At 42.8% G+C, this 19,679-nt stretch overlaps 1 protein-coding gene across 3 annotated transcripts in view; it reads left to right on the forward strand.

The window, feature by feature from the left end:
• The window catches only part of FMN1 (formin 1), a 372,744-nt gene that overhangs the window by 96,432 nt on the left and 256,633 nt on the right, over positions 1–19,679 (forward strand). Inside the window, exons 1-2 of one of the 3 annotated variants that reach the window (XM_037133159.2) lie at positions 12,490–15,230; positions 16,880–16,997. In XM_037133159.2, the coding sequence (XP_036989054.2) occupies positions 13,851–15,230; positions 16,880–16,997 (1,498 nt within the window). In that variant the 5' untranslated portion in view covers positions 12,490–13,850. Of the gene's footprint in view, positions 1–12,489; positions 15,231–16,879; positions 16,998–19,679 lie in introns of those variants that run through there. The other 2 variants (XM_037133158.2, XM_053665418.1) reach the window with 2 other exon arrangements.

Genomic DNA, 19,679 nt, shown 5'->3' on the forward strand with positions numbered 1-19,679 from the left:
TATTATAAAAGGAGCTTCAGAATGGAACTGAAAGATGAAAAAGCTACAACCCTTCATGAGATGACGTGGAAATTTGTAGTTTTCACTTTGCGCCTGCGTGTAGAAAGTTGCGCGCATTGAGATGCGCTCCAGGTGAGAAGGTGGACAGTGACACCTGCTGGTCAGATCACTCCAAGTCACGCTGGCTGCGGCAGTAGGCCTGCAACGCAAACGCGCAGAAATGGATTTTGAAAGGCTTTCTTTTTCTTTGTGTATTTTAAAAGTTGTGTGCTTATGTGTTTTTTTAGGCATTGGCTAAACTATGTATTTTTGGTTTTCCTTCTCCCCTGGGAATTACTTCTTCATTTTACTGAGTTTACTTTAATTATAGAAATCATACACAATCCTTTTAGAAAATTTGAAATATGTATTTAAACTGAAAGAACAGAATAATCTTAATCTCAGCAGCCAAGGACACTGTTAAAATTTGATATTTTGGGTTTTTTTTATTATGTATGATATATTTTCAATGAGGAATTTTTATAAACACTGGTTTTATATTCTTCCTTCTTTTTTTCTGCTTTACCAGTTGCTTTTACAGTGTTTCCCCATGTTCTTACAAATTCTTTCCAGATATATTTTCAGTGAAGGTATATTGTCATACTATATCATATCCAAAAATTTATTCAATTATTCTCTATTATTGGATGTTGAAGTTATTTCCAGTCTTGAAATAGTATACTACAATTTGGAAGTAAATAGCACTAGCACACATATAATTTTTCCTATGCCCTTTCTCCTCCTAGTATTTTTAGGCTTTTGACACATATTATTGCATAAATAAGGTCTATCTCCTGAACCAGCCTTTAATGGCATATATGTGTATGTATATAAATGAAATAAATATAATATTTACACATTATGGATTACATACATGTAAATAACATACATTTATATAAAGTATTTATATAAAGATATAATAAAATATATTTATATGTTTTTAGTGTATTATAATTTTTAAAAATTAAGATAATTTCTTTTGCTCATTTTTATATTAGCTTTTTTTACACTTTGGATCTTAAGGCTTCTCACCTCCAAGCCCTTTCCCCTCAGTAACCTTTGACTCTCATTGTTTTAAATATTGATACTCTAAGTGAGATTTCCCATTTGGAAGGGTTCTAGTGACATAGTAAAAGTTTGCATCCTGTCAGTAATCACCACACCAGCTTACGAGGACATCTTTCTCCTGAGGGACTTTGAACACCAAGGTCAGGAGGTGTTCGTTGCCGTGTGATGTCGGGTCAGCCTGAAATGTCTGAGAGCCCCGCTGGGTCCCAGGGCCGCCGTCAGAGCATCACTTTCCTCATCGCTTTCCTGTGGATGCACTGCCACCTGTTAGTATGCAGGGCTGAGAGCTCGGGCGGTTAATAATCAGTGGGGGCTTGGCATCCGCACACCAGAACGGTCACTGGCATGACAGCTGGTGCTGCTCTTCAGGCCCTCAACTTTCTTTCCTTTTCTTTGTAAAGGGCCAGAGAGGGAGTATTTTAGGATTTGGGGACCCTGCAAGTCTTGTGTCGAAACCACTCAACACTACTGACAAAAGTAGCTGTAGAGAATACATACATGAATGTGTCTCTGTTCCAGTAAAAGTCTGTGGACATGGAAATTTGCATTTCATATAATGTTCACATCTCAAGAAATGTTATTTATCTTTTGATTCCTCCCCCATGTCCCATCATTTAAAAAATGTAAAGGTTGCCCTGGCTGGTTTGGCTCAGTGGATTGAGAGCTGGCCTGGGAACCAAAGTATTGCAAGTTTGATTCCTGGTCAGGGCATGTGCTTTGGTTATGGGCCAGGTCCTTTGTTGGGTGTGTGCGAGAGGCAACCACACACACAGATGTTTCTCCTCCTCTTTTTCTCTCTCCCTTTCCCTCTCTCTAAAAATAAATAAATAAAATCTTTTAAAAAAACATAAAGGCCTTTCTTAGCTATGGGCCATTCAAAAACAGGTGGTGGGCCAGATTTGCAGTTCGCCCACCTCTGCACTAGACCAGGAGCTGAACATCGTCCCCACCTCTACCCTTGGCTTGCCTGGCACTGGCTACGGTGCCGTGGGCACTCGCCTGGCTTCTGTGGGCTTCGTTGTCCAGGTGTTTTCACAGAATGGGGACAAAGAGGAACAGATGAAACGAAGTCCCTTTTAGCTATAATGTTAGATTTCCTGATTTTATTTATAAGAACATAAATCAACTGAAGCAGCGATCATCACATGGAATGTTAATCAGTTTACTTAAAGGAAACAAATAAATTGTAATATTCTCAACGTGAATCTTTGTCCTAGTGTGAGAAATAAGGTCACGTCTTTCCAGGAGACCAAAATTTGTATTTAGTCCCCTAAGTCTGTTGGAAGGTGCACACTTCTTTCTGCTTCTCCAGTGCAGTGCTCCCACCCCACAAACACACAAGTTTTACTGAGGGGTCGCTGACATATAACATTGTGTAAGTTTAAGGTGTGCAACATAATGCTTTTACATGTGTATGTATACAAAATGATCACCACAGTAAACTTAGTTCACGTTCATCACCTCACAGTTACCAGTTTGTTTATTTTCTTGTGATGAGAACCTTTCAGATCTACTCTCCTAACAACTTTTAAGTATGTAGTCTGGTGTTATTAACCATAGTCACCATGCTGTACGTTACATCCCTAGGACTTACTGATCTTGTAACTGGAAGTCTGCACCTTTTGACGGTCCTCGCCCATTTCCTGTGCCCCCATCCCCTACCCCATCCCCCACCCCCATCCCCCACCCCCCCCCCACCCCCCCCCCCCCCACCCTGTCAACCACCCATCTGTTCTGTTTCTTCTTTTCTTTTTTGTTGTCTGTTTCTGTGAGTTTCTTTTTTTTTTTTTTAATTCCACGTATAGCTGAGAACATACAGCATTTGTCTTTTTCTGTCTGACTTATTTCATTTAGCATAAAGCCCTGGGGAGCCATTGGTGCTGTGACATTCATCTTTCAGCTACTGAATTGCGAGAAGGTCCCGGGGTTCCCTGGGGAAATGGCAGGGTGTGGGGCCGGGGGAGGGCAGACACCACAGAGATTCGGGGCAGCACATGTTTACCAACCGGTATGCATGTCATCCTTTGAGTCCCAAGTGCTGGTCTTGGTGCCACTTGGATGAGAGGCACCAGACTACCGTGTAGAGAGGTGCTGTTCAGATCGTCCTCTCATCCTGCTCAAGAGAATTCTGTGGGCCATTCCGGGTGACCTACAAAACTGAAAGATAAACTCGGTGCTCAGTCAGTTCCACCTTTAGATCCTGATCTTGCTAAATATTCCATAGGGTGAACATACAGTGAAAATCACTTGCTGCTGTTCTGATACTCCAATTTAACTGGTTGTCCTGTGTTTTATTCACTAAATGTAGCAACCCTAGGCATCACTTCCAGGCAGCATTCGTATGCACCAAATGTGGGAATTGCCCCAGGGTGGCATCTCTATGTGGCTAGCACTCAGTCACCCCAGAGTGCCCATTTAGAGCACGGAGGTTGTAAAGTTAGCCTTAATGGGAAGTTTCTTGTGTTCCACCAAACCAGAAGCTACCATTGGCCATGCTCCTCAATTACAAGCACACTTTGAACCAGAGGTCAAAGGCAATTGGGTATGGTCAGAGTAGAGAGCAAATGGAGCCCAACTTCTTACGACAAGTGCAATTTCCTGAAGATCCCATTTGAGAGGAATACTCACTTTGAAGGATGGTTGGTAAAATGTCTATAAACATGGGACATGGGTGGGCTAGAGAGGCCCCTAAAAAAGCTGAGACCTGAGATTGAAAAAAAGATAGGAAAAGCAGAAAAGGTAACCAATCATTAAGATGACATATTGATTGCACAAATTCTGGAAGTAGGATTTTGCCTGCCAGCTTTTAAAACACAAATGTTGACCTCTTCTTGGTGATTCTGACTTCCAAAAATCATCTTAATATCCTTTTCATCAGTGGGGCCCTGCATTCTTATTACTGAATTGGCCTAATTGGATGGGGAGGACATAGCATTGGGTTCCAAGTAATTGTATCTTATGAACAGAATAGTATAATTCCAGGTCCACACCCAGCCTTTAGTGTCTCACCCAGCAACAAACACTTCCATGTACTGATCACTTCCTAAACGCCAGGCACCATCCTTTGCGGTTATCATTACGCCTAGTATACAAATAAGGAGAGAGGTTCAGCCAGGTCAGGGGCAAAGATTGGAACCTAAGTGCTTAAATGTTAAGCCTTTCTACCTCTCCACTACTGTGGATGCTTTTTTGTTTATTTTCTTTCATTTTTAATTTAAGAAACAAAGAAATCCATTTAATGGGTATGAGTTAGATCCCATACTCAATGAGAAGGATTGAGAACCAGGCTCCAAGGTAGATAACCTGAACCAGCACCAGATCACCCCCTAGACCTCAATCCAGGGAAGGGTCTGCAACTGGTGCCACAGAACACTAGTAGTCTCAATGTGCATTTTTAAAGATCCTGGGTCTTTAATGGGGAGATGCTGATGGGAGCATGAGTGGGATTCAGTCTTTCTACCTTCCTTTGCTCCTAAATGCCAAGCTCCACAGCATAAATTAGATTCAACAGCAAAAAGTACACAGTGCTCTCTGATTTGGTGCCTTTGCAGGACATGGAAGGGGCCATGTCCTTGTCTTGTTGTCATGGAAGCCAGTAAGAGACTACAACTGATACCTAAGACCACAGATGCATGTGTGAGTGTGTGTGTGTGTGTGTGTGTGTGTGTGAGAGACAGAGAGAGAGAGAGAGAGAGATGGAGAGAGAGTGAGAAAGAGGGAGAGACCGAGATCACATATCTGTTGGCTGTATAGTAAGTGATCAAGAAATGACCCAGGGAAAAAGAATAGCTAGAAGTGATGAATTATTGACTGAATTGGAATCTAACTCACCTATTTTTTATCATACAAACTCCTCATCACTTTAAATCATGATAAAACAATTGAAGAAAATAATCTGACTTTACCTTCAATCCCCATGAAATTTAACCAGTTGTCTGAAATTAGTACTAATTTTGAAATTAGTGTGAAAGGTTGTTATCACATTTAATTACATAGAAATCCTCGTAATGTGCCACAAAGTTTAGTTCATATGCCATTTCCCTTGCTTCGCTTAAAACCTACCTGTTTTTCTCTCTATACTACAAGATAAGGGCAAATCTAACATCTCAGATTTCTTCGTAAAGTTAAAGGAGCAGTAAGTTTGGCTTAATCGTGCAACCACCTTCAAGGCTAATGGAACTGTGAAGTTCGCTTTTCTCTGTTCCTGACAATGCGTACTGTGCTGGTTTCCTCTTTGTCTCTTCCGACTTGACATGTGAGAGCTGCTCATGCGAAATTTGGACCCTTGAGAGTGTGTACACGGAAAACTTTGCATCATGCTTTCAATGCCTGAGAGAACACAGAATAGAATTGAGCTTCATAAAAATGTTGAGAAACTTATCTAGGCATTTTATTTAAATGAATTCAAATATTGCAGCTGAAATATTTTATTTGGTTTCTGTAAAATTCAAGAGAATTGAATTTTTTTGTCCCCTTTGAACGAGTTCAGTTTTTTCCAGCCTCCCTTTTCTCTCACTACGTGTCATTTAAGTTCCAATTGTGTGTTTCCAAAAAGCACTTTCTTTCCTCTCTCTTCAGGATAAAGATGGTGATTTGTGGTTAAAATTACAGTCCCACATGATCCATTTAGAATTTGAAATGCAGTAGCCTCTGTCTAGAGAACATTTGAGAGCATTCCTAAAGTTAACATAAGGTTCTGGTTGTTATGGCCCAGTTCGGTTTTTTTTGTTTTGTTTTTTTATTCTTGCAGACTTTAATTAAGCCACCTTGATTTATTATTATTATTATTATTATTATTATTATTATTATTAATCCAAATAGGGTTAAGAACTGTAGCTACTATATAAATGTCCTGAGATGAACATTGAAAACTTCCCTTTTATTTCTTTAGACTATTTCATGATGCTTTTTAAAGTGTTGAAAATGACAGAAGTACTAGATATACTTGTTTTGTTTAAATAACAAATTAAAATGATGTCCAAAATGGCGGCAATAGTGAATATATTTCAGAACTATGGAAGAGTGACTCCTCTCTGCCACCCAGCAGCCCCTGCCACTCTGCACTCTCCACTGAGCCTGGTGAGTCAAGCAAGCATTAGGACTATTAGCACATTTAATTCTTAGGACAATCCTTATGAGTTAAATATTTTTCTCAGTTTATACATGTAGAAACTGGCTCATGGATGTTAAGAAACTTGCCCAAGCAACACAGCTGATGTGTGACTAGTAAGTACTATCTCTTATTGAATACATCGCTTGTTCAAGGCCATAGCTCTTGCCCCTCCTGTACTGTCTCCTGCCTTCTCTTCACCGGTATTCGAGAATGGGGTCATAGTTCTGGCAATGCCTCGCTTACTTCCTCTTTTGTAATTTTAATGCATTTTCATTTGTTTCTATATTTTTTCTCTTAAAATGACTAAATTATGTGAGTAGAAACTTCAAGGAACCATTACTGATAAAAATCTTAAGAGCTCATAATCTTTGTGTTCTCTGCAAATCCCTCCTAACTTACAGTAGCCATTGGGTTCTGTAACCATGTGATTTATTTGGCCCCCATTCTGATGTTTCAGTGTGAAAGAGAACTGTCACAAAATACCATAGATCTTTGACTTATCGTAATGAAAAGAATGCACATTTAGAATCAAAGTGACCAAGTCCAAATCCTGGCTTTGCCACTCATTGGTTGTTTAATGTTAAAATTGATCTAGTTTATTTGAACCTCGGATATTAGCATCAATAGCAGGGTCCAAACAGTAGGCACTAGTAGTCTAATAATTAAAATTAAATAAAATTAAAAATTCAGTTCCTCAGTCATACTAGCTACATTTTCAGTGCTTGAAGGCCACCTGTGGCTAGTGTCTGCTGTACTGGATGACAACTACAGAACATTCCCATTACTCCAGGAACTTGCACTGGAGAGCACTACTCTATGAAGCGAAGTCAGTGACACTCTTCCCCCCTCGAGTCATGGGGGCGAAGATGAAGGTACAGGAAAACTTGCATAAAGAATTTAGGATGGCACTTACTTGGGACAAGATGGACTCTGAAAAAGTGCTGGTTCCTTCCCTCCTTTTTCATTATGCTTATTTTTCTTATTGAGCTTCCTTTTGTTTTAGGTACACCTTCACCTTCCCTAATCTTCACCTTCCCTAATTTTTCTCTTGCCTCCTTCAAATTATAAAATAACTAAAAATGACACCTGGGTCTTTGGTGTTTGCGGTAACATTTCAAGGTAACTCTTACTTTAAAAAATTAAAGAAGGAAAGGGAAGGATCCCAGCGTAGCACAGCCAAGGTTGTCTGGTGTTATGACACGGGAAGTGGGAGCACCTGGGCGGCGATAGGTTCGTGGGGTTTGTTAGACTCCAGATCTTCATCTGGAACTTTCATCCTGATCGACTTCAGCCACATGACATGCTTTCCGTGGGACGTCGTGGCTTCTGGTGATTATCTGTGTGAGGCACCAATAGTATTCATTTTGGGGAAGCTCAGAGCCTTTCAGAAACCTGGCCAGGGAAAGTCTGTGCCTTGAGGAGTGCTCCTTTCGTTTTTTACCCTCCCTGCCGGCTTCACAAACAAGCTGGGCCTTTCCTTTGCCCTCACGCGTTATTTTTGCCGTTGGTGTAATGATCTAAGGGGCTGCACCTGCAGTAGCATCATTAGCCTCCATCAACAGACTGTTGAGAAAACCATTTTCTTGAGAGAATCCAAATACATGGATTTTTTTTGGAAATGATTTGAGTTGGTTTAAAAATCATCTTGAAGCACAGGAAAAGCAATGAAGAACAGGGTGAACTCTGTCACCTTCTCCAGGGGCAACCTGGGAAAACTTCAAGCTAATTACTCTCCTCAGGTGACACAGATGGAAAAAACCAATCCAGAGAGCACTGGCCCTGAAACACCCCAAGGGACCCCTGGGAAGAATTTGTTTTGGAGCTCCACTCACTCGTGGCACAGGCGTGGTGTGGGGAGGCATATTTGGTCGGCCTTTCTATACTGAACAATCCTGTTCGGCCCAAACCGCCCTCCTGCCCAAGTGCGTGTGCAGGGCAGGGGCACCTTCCTGCTCTGTCAGTTCATCAGTGAGTACTTGTTTCACATTGACAGTTTTAAAAAAATTCTGTTGGGTGCTGGTTGATATCCCTAGGAAAGCTCTTTCTTTCCTAGGAAAACGTAGGGTGCCCACATAGCGCAGGTGGCAAACACGAGGCCCGTGGGCCGAATCTGGCCTTCCACCTTGTTTTATCTGGCCCAGCACCTGGTTTCTACCCAGCGGCAGCACCGAGCTCCTTGCCCCTGGTTAAGGAGTAGTTCCATTTACACAGTCCTAAAATTACATTCGGTCCTTTGGAGGCAACTGCGAGGCTGATGTGGCCCCCAGTGAAAATGAGTTTGACACCCCTGCCATATAGTACTTACTGTGTGCCAGGCATTGATGAGAGAGTCAAACAGATAATAGTTTATTTAATGCACTTAACAACCCATAAAGTAAGTACTTTTCTTACTTCCAGTTTCCAAGTGAGGAAGCGGAGGCACAAGGACCTCTTATAATTTGCCCAAGGTCGGGCTTCTTGATGAAGCAGAGCAGGATGCAAGCCCAGGACCCAGGGACAGGGTCTTAACTCTGCAAGTGCCCTTGCTCCTTGACTGTTGAAAGATCTCAGACCCAGTGCTCTCCTCTGTCTTCTGCCTTCCCCACAGCCTCTCCTCTCTCTTCAAGCCTTCTAGTTTATTACCTACATTGAATGCATTTCTACGGAATACTTACTGCTGTTCAGTAGAAGGAGGCCTTAATCACAGGGACCTGTTGCTGCAGTACGCAAGTGCAGCCTATTTTCTTTTTTAACCAATTAGTAAAAGCGTCGCTGGCTTCTGATAGGCCGATGCAGAGGGGATGCAGAGGAGCTGTATTAAGTGCTGTGTTAGCTGGCAGGGGCAAGCCCCACCGGGAAGGCAGGGGACCTGGGGCAGCCTAGGGAGGTTTCTGGCTTTGTCTTTCATTTGGCTTCATAACTCCATTTTGAAGATGTGGAAAATGAGCATAAAGAGGATGCTATTCGGGAAGAAGGTAAGAAGATCATGTGCCAAGGCAGCAGTAGGGGGTGTGATGTGGGGTGGGTGGAAGTTGGGTCGCCCCTCTGGACCTTGCTGCTGCGCTTGCACAGAGTGAACTGGTGCCAGTTATTTAGCTTCTCTCGCCTTCACACACCTTCCTCTTTAAAATAAGAGGGTTGAGCTCACTGATTTCTAATATTTCTGAAGTCCCCCAGTCAGCCTCCCAACAATTTGATTCTACCCACATTCTTCTATAACCTGTGCACCTCATTCATTTAAATGTCTTTTGGAGGACTTGTGATGTCATAGTTTCCTTAGATCTCAGCTTCATTTAATAAGTTAAAACACATTTCCTGAGCTCTGCAAACCCATCTCCACCAATTACCCCACGCGTACCTTTATTCGTAGTTTACTTACTTTTCCCAGTCTTTTGCTCTAAACTTTTGTTTTTCACAGAAATAGATTCTGTACTTCTATTTACCCTTACTAATTTTAGCTCCACTTTCTACTTGCTGTCTCAAGCAATCGTCACGTGAACCTGGTTGAAGCACTTTAGGAAGGTGGAAGCGAGCAGTCATTCAGATCAGGCCCAGACCTGGAATAAATTGAATAACATGGAAATGAAGTAGCCTGACGCTGTGAAATGCAATCTCATTTGCTTTACTTTTCCTTTGCCTTTCGGGGGTTTTATGAGAATGTGGGAGGGAATTACCTAAGCTGAATGATATGGGGGAAGGTCACACAGAGTAAGGGGAAGTGGTTCTAGGAAGTTTTCTTTTTAGGCATCTTCCAACTTCTGCAAATTCACTTTTTTTTTTTTTAAGTTTTTAATGCTGAGTAATCTTGTGAGAGTCAAGTAGCTAGTTTCTACCCCTCCCATGAGGTGATGTGTCTTTTTGTTGCAATCACTTTTTTTTTTAGACTTAGTTCACCAGGTATCTCTTTGCTGGACTGATGTTCTTCTTGCCACGAGGTACAGTTGGCTGCAGCCTCAGTCTGAGAGGATGGCGTGATGGACAGGAGAAACAAAAAACTCACTGGTAGTAAATTCTCCACCCAAATAGATACTAAGTTCCATTTTCAAGTAGCTGGGTACTGATCGTTTCTTTAACAAATAATTACAAAGAACATCATGTGGGGCAAATGCTACCTAGTTATTTATCCTGCCTGTTTGAACTTAGCTGTCTGAAGCAGATCATTTTTTATTTGGCCTTCTGCTCAAATGTAGCTATTAGAGAGCTTGAGGTTAGAACAAAAGAAAATCAGGTAATGTTGTACAGGTGATAGTCTTGGCTGTCCCCGTTTTGGGTAGTAGGTGCTTAGTAACAGAATGAGACAATGAGATGTTATTTACATCTAAGAAAAGTGACTACTGTATTTTGCCATGTATAATGAACACTTTTTTGCCCAAATTTTTGACGGAAAAAGTAAGAATGCATATTATAGAGGGGTATAATGATTACAGACTGTGGGTATAATAATCCCATGTATAATGTGCACAAAAATGTGGGTGCACATTATACACAGCAAAATACGGTATTCTCTCCCCACCACACAAATATTACAGCATTAAATAGAACCACTTTTCAAGGCAACTAAGATCAAATTTGTAGGTAGTTTATTTGAACATTACACTCTGAAACATTTTTTAATTTTCTAAATGACCAGAAATAGAAATATTTTTCATGGTCATGAGAACCAGTGGCCTGAAAGAGTGTCAGCGTTCAAAGATCTGTTTGAACTGCGTTGCTGTTCCTTCTCACTCATCTTCACACTGAGGTGGTCACTGCTTGCTTTCATTCAGAATTGTTTTAGGTTCTTCTGTGGCATCTCAGAGGGTAGAGTACATCACATGTCCTTGCTGAGACCACCAACCACGTGGGCTGACACATCTCCACATTTCTTAGCTCAGGTGTGGGTGTCACCCGACTTTGGCAGGAGGCAGAGGTCAAGGTTTTAGAAGAGTGGTTAAGAGTGTGGATTCTGGAGTCTTACTGCCTGGATTCGAGTTCTAGCTTTCCCACTCACCAATGCTGTGAACCTGGGGAAATCACTTCATTTGGCTGTGCTTCCAAATAGGAAAAAGAGAATAATCCTGACCTCATAGTTCTATATATCAATCAGTTAATATAGAATAGTGCTTGGCACATAGTAAACACCTAATAAATGTTAAATACTATTACCATTCTCCACTCATCAGCTGTGCAACCTGGGGAAGTTATGTTCTCCTGACCATGGTTGCTTCAACTTTTAAAGTGAACCTAAAAATAACTTGCCCACCTTGAGATGCTAGAATCAAATCATCTCCTGGGACCCAAGACTTGTCCCACCTTCCACGATGTATTGGCATCGTGATTACGGAGAGGATTCTGAGACTTTGTAATTCTGCTCCATATTGTAGTGTAGAAGGGCCAACAGGTCTTTCCACTTTATGTCCCATGTTGCCCAAATCTGCTGAGGGTTCTTGAAATACATTCTGGAAATCAGTGATTAGGTATGTCTGAGAACATGCAGCTTTCTCAGTTTCAGAAAGGAAACGCCAAATATGTGCATGTCTCCTCCCCTCTCTGTATGTTATCATAGAAGGTTGATCTTATGAATGAGCTGGTGTGATGATTCCTTCTTTCCTCAGGCTTCAAGAGGAAGTCAGATTTTTGTCAATGTGCATTTTCTCTAGACAGGAAGCTTGTTCTGAGAGTGGAGTGGCACCCATGAGTATCCTGCATGCATGGTGCCCTTTTTGATCATGTGTGCCGTAGTTGGTAATTCCAACATACGCTAGGATCAGCAGCAAACAGGAAAGTATCTATTTAGACACAAGATCAAACCAGGGATTAGGAAGTACTGTCTTCACTTTCCCATAGAGATTGATGGGAAATATATTACAATGTGTACCCTTTTTTGTACGAGGGATCCTTCTGGACACATTGCTAGAAATGTGTTATTGCAATCAGAAGTTCTCAGTATTAGTATTTATTGAGAAACATGATACAAGTTTTCAGTGTGGGACCCACAGGCGTTCTCTGCTACAGAGAAGGTAAGGCTGTCCTTTTGCTTGTGGCAACGACTTCTGTTTTGCAGAATAAATTGCCTTGTGCACTTAACATTGGGCTCAATCTTCTCGCAGCAGTGCTCAAAGAGAGCCAGTAATTACTATGAAGCCCTGGTTACTATTAAACCCTGGTAACTATTAAGCCCGTTTGACTTTCCTGACCCAGCACAGTGCCCAGGTGCTCACTGAATGCCAGCCCACTGGACAGGATTTGAAAGAGAAGCACCTGAGACCCTCAGGTACAACAGGAAGCTGTCCCAAGAGGCAACCAGGCAGCTGGGAAACAGGACTGCAATTTTTCCACGACCTCAGTTGCCAGGTTCCCAGCATATAAACAGTACTGGGAACTACTTTAAGCTGATGTTGGGTGGTTGATTTGTCTGTCCTGTTTTTGTTTTAGACAAATTGGGTCTGTGATAGAGACCCGACGGATAGAGACCTTTCAGATGTTTTGTCCCTTAGGGAAATGTGGCTCTTCAGAGACCTTTGATGAATTGCTGTGCCTAACAAGGCAGGTTGTGTGTTACCTTGTACCACTGCCAGGTTACATTTAGTTGGTTGGATCACTGAAGCAGAGAGAGGTGCCCTTTGGCTTCCAGGATTCCTAAAAAAGCCAGGAAGTCAGAGCCGCTGAAGAAGCCTGAGGTTGGCAGGGAGTGTGCAGGGTAATCACTGTTGCTGGGCTAGAGGGCTGTTGACTCTGCCTCCCCAAGCCTGGTGGATACAAGCGTGGTGGGCGTGCTTGGCGAAGTACCTGTTTGCGGAGCCCAGAGACACCGGGGCAGAACTAAAACAGCAGTAATCTGAAACCAGTCCTGTCGGTTTTCCTTCACTGCTCTCACAGCTGAAATCTGCATTCCAGATGAAACCTGCAGGGAAGCGGAAGAAAGCACTTAAAAAAAAAATTAAAGGGCAGTAAGTTAGCTGCTTTTGCCTTCCAGGCATTTTGAGATCATCCGTTTCTTTCTGTACTTCAATTTCTTTGCTTTGGGCTTTGTCTGAGTGACTGTTGGTCTGTCTGTATGCCCTGCTAGTTTTTCTGGCCTGGGTGACCCAGGCTTCTGACCAGAAGTTAGATGGCAAAGCAGGGCCTGTAAGAAGTACTTCAGTCATTTTCTGCTGATTCACTTTTGAATTTCTTGGGCTGCTCCGGGGGCGGAGGGCTGTCAGGATCGGCTTGCGGGCTCAGCACTTCTGGAGCCTCACTTGCTCACCAATGAGGAAGTTGAGAGCGACCAGGAGAAAGACAGGCACTGGGGCGGAGCCGTGGTAAAGTCCTGGGCCGGGATGACTGGGACAGGCTGACTCTCCTTACGACAAAAAGCCTTTTGTGCACGGGAATAAATGCGGAAGTCCCAGAGGAGCAGCGTCCCCAGTCTGTGTGTAGTAAGGTGCACAGCCTCGCCGCCTCGGGGCACAGAGCTCCACGGACTTTTTCCAGCTGCCCCGGGTGCACCCCCGTCGCGCTGTCCCAGTCCGGAAGGAGAGCGAGAGCGCTGGCTGGCTCTGCGGCCGGGAGGCTGGCTGCCGGCTCCTGTTGCTCCCGTCCTGTAAGTGAAGAGCTGATGGAGTGGATAAACTGAGAGCAGGGGAAGTAACACCAGTCGGAACTTCCACTGAGGGCATTGCTCAGAGCCATGGAGGGCGGTGATAACTCTGTCAATGGCAGTGATGTCTCGGAACCAGACAGATCTGAAGCTGGACCTGACATGGCTCAGTCCATCCTGAGCAAGTTCTCCGTGAAATCCCTGTTCGGGTTTACGAGTAAATTGGAGCCTGTGAAGCCTGACGGAGACGATGTGGTGCTGAAAGCCTTCCACAGTGTCGTGGCGGATCCCACCCCTCGTCTGGATGATGCCAGCCATGGTTCGGGTCAGCAGGAGACAGAGGCTCAGGGGCCACCTGACCTCAGACGTGAAGGGAAGCCTGCCAGGGTGGAGACAGAGATGGAGTCCGAGGGAGGTCAGAGGAAAGCAAAGGCAGGGATTTCTCTCCCTGGGCAAGAGCTTCTTCCGCTCACAGTTTTGAGCACAGATGATGTCCTTTTGGTTCGCGGGACCCTCGTGAACACCACCAGTGATTCTGACTCGGACGATGGTGGGCAGGAGCCAGGAGAGGGAAGCAACACCAGTGGCCCCGAGTCCCCTGGTATTGTTTTATCTACGCCATCTGAGAAGCCCAAAGAAAAGCCAGGAGATTGTAGGGGAAATGCTGCCACTAGGGAAGGGGATGACGCACAGCGGGGTGCAGAAGGTCCTCAAGGGACTCCCTCTGAGAAACGTAGCAAACCGGACCCTGGTGATGGCGGTCCTCAGGTGGAGCACAGCCCCGACCAGGTACAAGCAGGAGAAGAAGGCTCCCAAATTCTACCTGTGGTAACGGACCAGAGCTTGAGTGCTGGTGTCACCGAAAACACCCCTTCTAAAAAAGAAGTCCCTGGAGAGAAGTCATTCCAGCTTCCAGCTTTTTTTAGTGGGCTTCGTGTGCTAAAAAAGGGGGCTCCAGCCGAGGGTGGGGAGACCATCACAGAAATTAAACCAAAGGATGGGGACTTGGCTTTGCTCAAATTGACCCAGCCTGTTCACAAGTCATTAGTCCAGACAGTGCCACAGACAGTGAAGAAGACCGGGGAGAAAACGAGTGATCTGAAGGCCACTCCCACTCTCCTGGAGCAGCTCTCCCAGCTACTCAGCATTGACATGCCCAGAGCAGAGCTGAGGGCAGAAGACCCTGAGCCGCCCCGGGCAGAAGAGATGGGCTGCAGCGCTGCCCAGGAGGGCCAGAGCAGCCCCGGAGAAGCCCCAACCCAGGGTGGAGAGGTCAAGACAAAGCCACCAGAAACCGCCCTGGAGGCCTTTAAGGCTCTATTCATCCGTCCCCCCAAAAAGGGGACCACAGCTGATACCTCTGAGCTGGAAGCTCTCAAGCGCAAGATGAGGCACGAGAAGGAGTCGCTAAGAGCTGTGTTTGAACGGTCCAAGTCAAGGCCAGTGGACGGCCCTTCGGATTCCAAAAGCGTACGTAGAATTGGGTTTTGCATTTTGTCATAAAATGTGCTGCTGCCGTATTTCTTGAGGCTTCCTGTCAGAGTGAATCTCGTCACCTATTGTCAATAATGACTGTCTTTTAGGTGAAAGATGATTATACTGAAGTTGCCCTTGTAAGGAGTATGGAGTTGGACAGAAGTGTTTTCTTTCTTCCTTACACTTTTATGGATTGTTTTATGTAAATATGTGCTGATGGGAGAGGAGACTGGTCAGTCCAAGTTTAAACATTCATAGTAAATGTTCTCACGAAAACTCAGCAGCAGGAGGATGCGATGCATGATGGAAACATAGCCCAGATTTCCTCACCACTTAATTATATGCCTCGGTGAAAAGTATTTTTCCTTTATGCATACGCCTACTGTTTGGCGGATGGAATACTTGTTTGTGATGTAATTTAAATGTTCCCTGTTGGTTACAAGGCATTCTGATTGAGCACTGGATTTATAATGAGGCCTGAATTTAAATTCTGATAATGCCACTTATTGTTGGGGTGACCTTGGTTATCTCCAAGCCTCAATCTCCTCAGGAAGAAAATACACAAATAACCCTCCTTTTATATGGTGGTTGTGAAGCTTAAATGAAGTTCATGTGTGGTAACTATCTAACTAATAAAAGCTGTTATTCAAAGAAAATTAATTCAGTAATTATAGAGACTACCTGTCTAGTCGATTTTAAAGGTTTCTAAGGACAAGAAGTAGAATTTCTTGGTTTGTGTCGACTCAATACAATTGTTCCCTTTTATACATTTAATCAGTTAAAATGCTAAAAATTTTAAAGCCTTTGAAAAATTATTTTGAATTGTAGTTAAAAGCTAAGCACAATAGAACACTTGCATAGTTGTAAAAATCAACTGATACAAATAGCTTGAATTTGAAAGCCATTTCACTATTATTATTTTAATAGGAAAGAAAAAGAGAATTGACATAGCAATGTGGAGTGCTCCAAGAAGTGTCTTGGCCTACAGCTAATGTTCACGGAAAATGCACAAGTGGTCATTAGATGATAGAGTCCTGGACTTGTTTGGGATACACTCGTAAACATACCTGTAAATGTACCTTATTGTAGTACATTTCTATCTGTATCTTCAGCTCAACGTGTATTTGTGCGTTTTTAAACAGTTACATGATAAAAATCTTCTATCAAGGGTTGCGTAATACTTGGCTTTGAGGTTTTTTCTATTGACGTATAATCCATACCTAACATTGTATTAGTGTCAGGTGTGGGGCATGATTCGACATTTGGATGTACTGCCAAACAATTTCCACACTAAGGCTCTTTACCTTCTATCCCCATATGGAATTACAAATTTCTTTTTTTGTGATGAGGACATTTAAAATTTACTTTATTAGTAACTTTCAAACTCAAAAGACGATATTATTGAACTATAGTTACCATGCTGTACATTAATTACACCCCTATGGCCTTGAGTTGTTTTTAATTTTCACTTCCACCGACCGGTCACTTCACATTTCTGGGAAAGGATCATTGAGAACAATGTACAACTGGCCATTAATATTAATTTTGATTAATTTTAGAGTGAGCATGTTTGTTTGGGGGAAAGATTGGCTTTCACCCTATTTCATGGAGCTGCTTCTTTTCTTTGCCCACTTTATAAACAGCCTGACCACAGCCCCACGGAGCAGGACGACAGGACTCCTGGCAGACTCCAGGCTGTCTGGCCACCTCCAAAGGCAAAGGACACAGAAGAAAAAGTGGGACTAAAGTACACCGAAGCAGGTAATGCGAAAATGGGCCAGGTACTCAGCATGGATCTGTGGCTGCTACGGCTTTTAGTTCTAATTCAGGAGACTCTCAAAATTAGGGGTTTTGTTTCATTTATACAGTGTAATACTGAAGGCTTTTCTTACTGGTTGTGCCTTTAAAATGAACCCTTGCACACTTATCATTAAAGAATCTCAGAATCTAGATGAAAGGTGAGTGCAGTGGAATGAATGAAGGGGGGCACGTGGTATGGAGACCCTTTGGGGAACTGATGGGGAAGGCAGATTACAGCTCCCTCAGGAAGCAGGTGGTTGGCCCTCTCTAATGTGAGAGCTGGCAGGGTTGTGGGAGAGGCAGAGCAGGAGTCTTCGGAGCTCTAATCTGATTGGCTGTTCGTCTTTGAGTAAAATGCTTTTGAGCTACAGGAACCTTGTGCAGAGTGAACATACAGATACCATATCAGTTACTCTTTTACTTTTGTCAGACAAAGCTTTATTTGATGCATGGCCATTTTTAAAGGAACCTAACTCTCTGGAAACCTTCCCAGGAGCTTTGCTTGAATATATTGAAATGGCGTGGGAATGTGGTTACTTTCCCTCTGTTAAGCGGGGGGTTCACATGAAATTTTAAAGAGAAATGAAGAACGAGAGGATAGTATATCCTACTCATATGTGTGTTTGTCTGTGCGTGTCTGTAATGAAACCTCTGTCATCCTGATATTTGGAGATGACCTGTGTAGGCTTGCATTAGGTTGGCCAAGAAAATTTAGTTCATTTTTTTCTATGTGATGTCTCTAGTAGTGCTTAGTTGTCTTTAATTTCATTTGAGATCATTTTGTTAGATGGTATTGTGGCAGCTGTCATATCAGTGTAACTGTTTTAAAAACCACCTACATTGGTGAATTTTTGTGCAGCCATTTTAATACTGAAGAAGGAAAACATAGGCAACATTTTGGCATATTATACTTTATTACTTCAAGAAAGTGAGAAACACAACTCAGATGCAAAAAAAGGATTTGTGCAGTGTATGGAGAAGGTGCTGTGACTGATTGAATGTGTCAAAAATGATTTGCAAAGCTTCTTGGTACTATTGACATTTTGGTCCAATAAATATTTTGCTGTGGGGCTGTCTTATGCATTGGAAGATGTTTAGCAGCACCCCTGGCCTCTGCCCACCAAATCAATAAACTTATTGGTGGAAATGAAAAATGTGTCTTTTGTTTTATGGAAAAAAACTAAATGGACTTTTTGGCCAACCCAGTGTTTTGCTGGTTGTCTTAGGTATGTGTGCATATTAAGGTCAGTTTATCTGGTTATAGAAATGTTCTTCTTTTATTTCTATTCATTGATAGACATAGGTGGTTCAAGGTTTTGTTGATTTAGTAATATATGGGTTTTCTGCAGTATCATAAAATTACTTCAGCAATTGAGAACACAGGTGAATCTTGAGTTGGCAACCTGATTTCTTTTTGCCTCCATTTGTACGATCGCACGCTTCTGACTACCTCAAGATGTCAACTGCTTTGTGGCATTTTTTTCCTGCAGTGCTTGACTTACAGAACGAAAACTATCATATCCTCAGTGGATATGAATATAGCTGTTCCAGTCTTCTCTCTTATGTCTGAATTTCCAGAATTGGAATGCTTTTTATTGCAATATTGAACCACATACCAAATAATTTTTCTCATTATGTGGCCCATTTTGAACAGTTAAAAGTGTTGAAGTTTGCTTTTAATGAAAAACCGGAATCCTATGAGTTCTCGTGTTGGTGACCTTAGTCTCCTCGCTGCCAGTGTATCTGGGCCATCTTCCCTGTAACTTGCAGAGTAGAGAAGGAAATACATGGCAGGAGTATTTTGGGCATGTTTATACTTCTAGTCGTCATTTCTGTCCTCTTCCATTTCCAGAAGCTCAGAAGAGCACTGCAATTTACCTCGTTTGTGGCTTTCTCATTTTTTTTTCTTTAATATAATGAAATGTGCTCTCAGAGGTCTCTAAGGTTGTGGGGTGAGATGGGCAAATGGCAGAGGAAGAGGTGAATAATGGCAGCTCTCCTAGGTGGGCTCTGATGGCAGCGTGTGGCAGAGAGGGGTGGCCGAGCAGTCCCTGGCTGGTCCCCACCCTGGCCGGTTCCCAGGAGTGGCAGTACTGTGGCTTAATTACCGTGCTCCTACATCTGGTGCTCAGTTTCTTCGGAGCCTTGTAGATGTTCACTACTCTGTGGATACACTTTGGTGGGGCGGGGGAGGGGGTATCAAAGAAGAATAAGATACCTCCTGCCTCAGGAAACTTGTTGTTTTGCCCATTACTCAATGCTAGCACATATTACTAACTTTGTCATTTATTGTTAATCTTGAGGACATTAACATTTTTCTTGTTATTGTCTTAAACTCAGTTGTTGAGAAAACTGGAGACTTAGAAGCATGTGGTTTATAACAACACATTCTGTGGTATTTTCCCTGGTTTTCCTGCCTTAGGGAAGCACACAAAATTTGCCACTCTGTAGGAATCACAGAGACAGAAAAATTCAATGCAAAATATTTCAAAGAATTTGAAGTCTTATGATTCTATTCCTTCCGTGCTTTTATTTTTCTCGGGGTATATTATTCATTAAATTAGTGGACAGGAGATCAAGGCTAGCATTCATATTTCAGTTGTGCAATAGCAATTCTGAGCTGTTGACATCTAAGCCTAGTTC

Source organism: Artibeus jamaicensis, unplaced genomic scaffold (assembly GCF_021234435.1).
Source record: "Artibeus jamaicensis isolate MK-2021 breed Jamaican fruit bat unplaced genomic scaffold, CSHL_Jam_final contig_1132, whole genome shotgun sequence".
Taxonomy (NCBI): domain Eukaryota; kingdom Metazoa; phylum Chordata; class Mammalia; order Chiroptera; family Phyllostomidae; genus Artibeus; species Artibeus jamaicensis.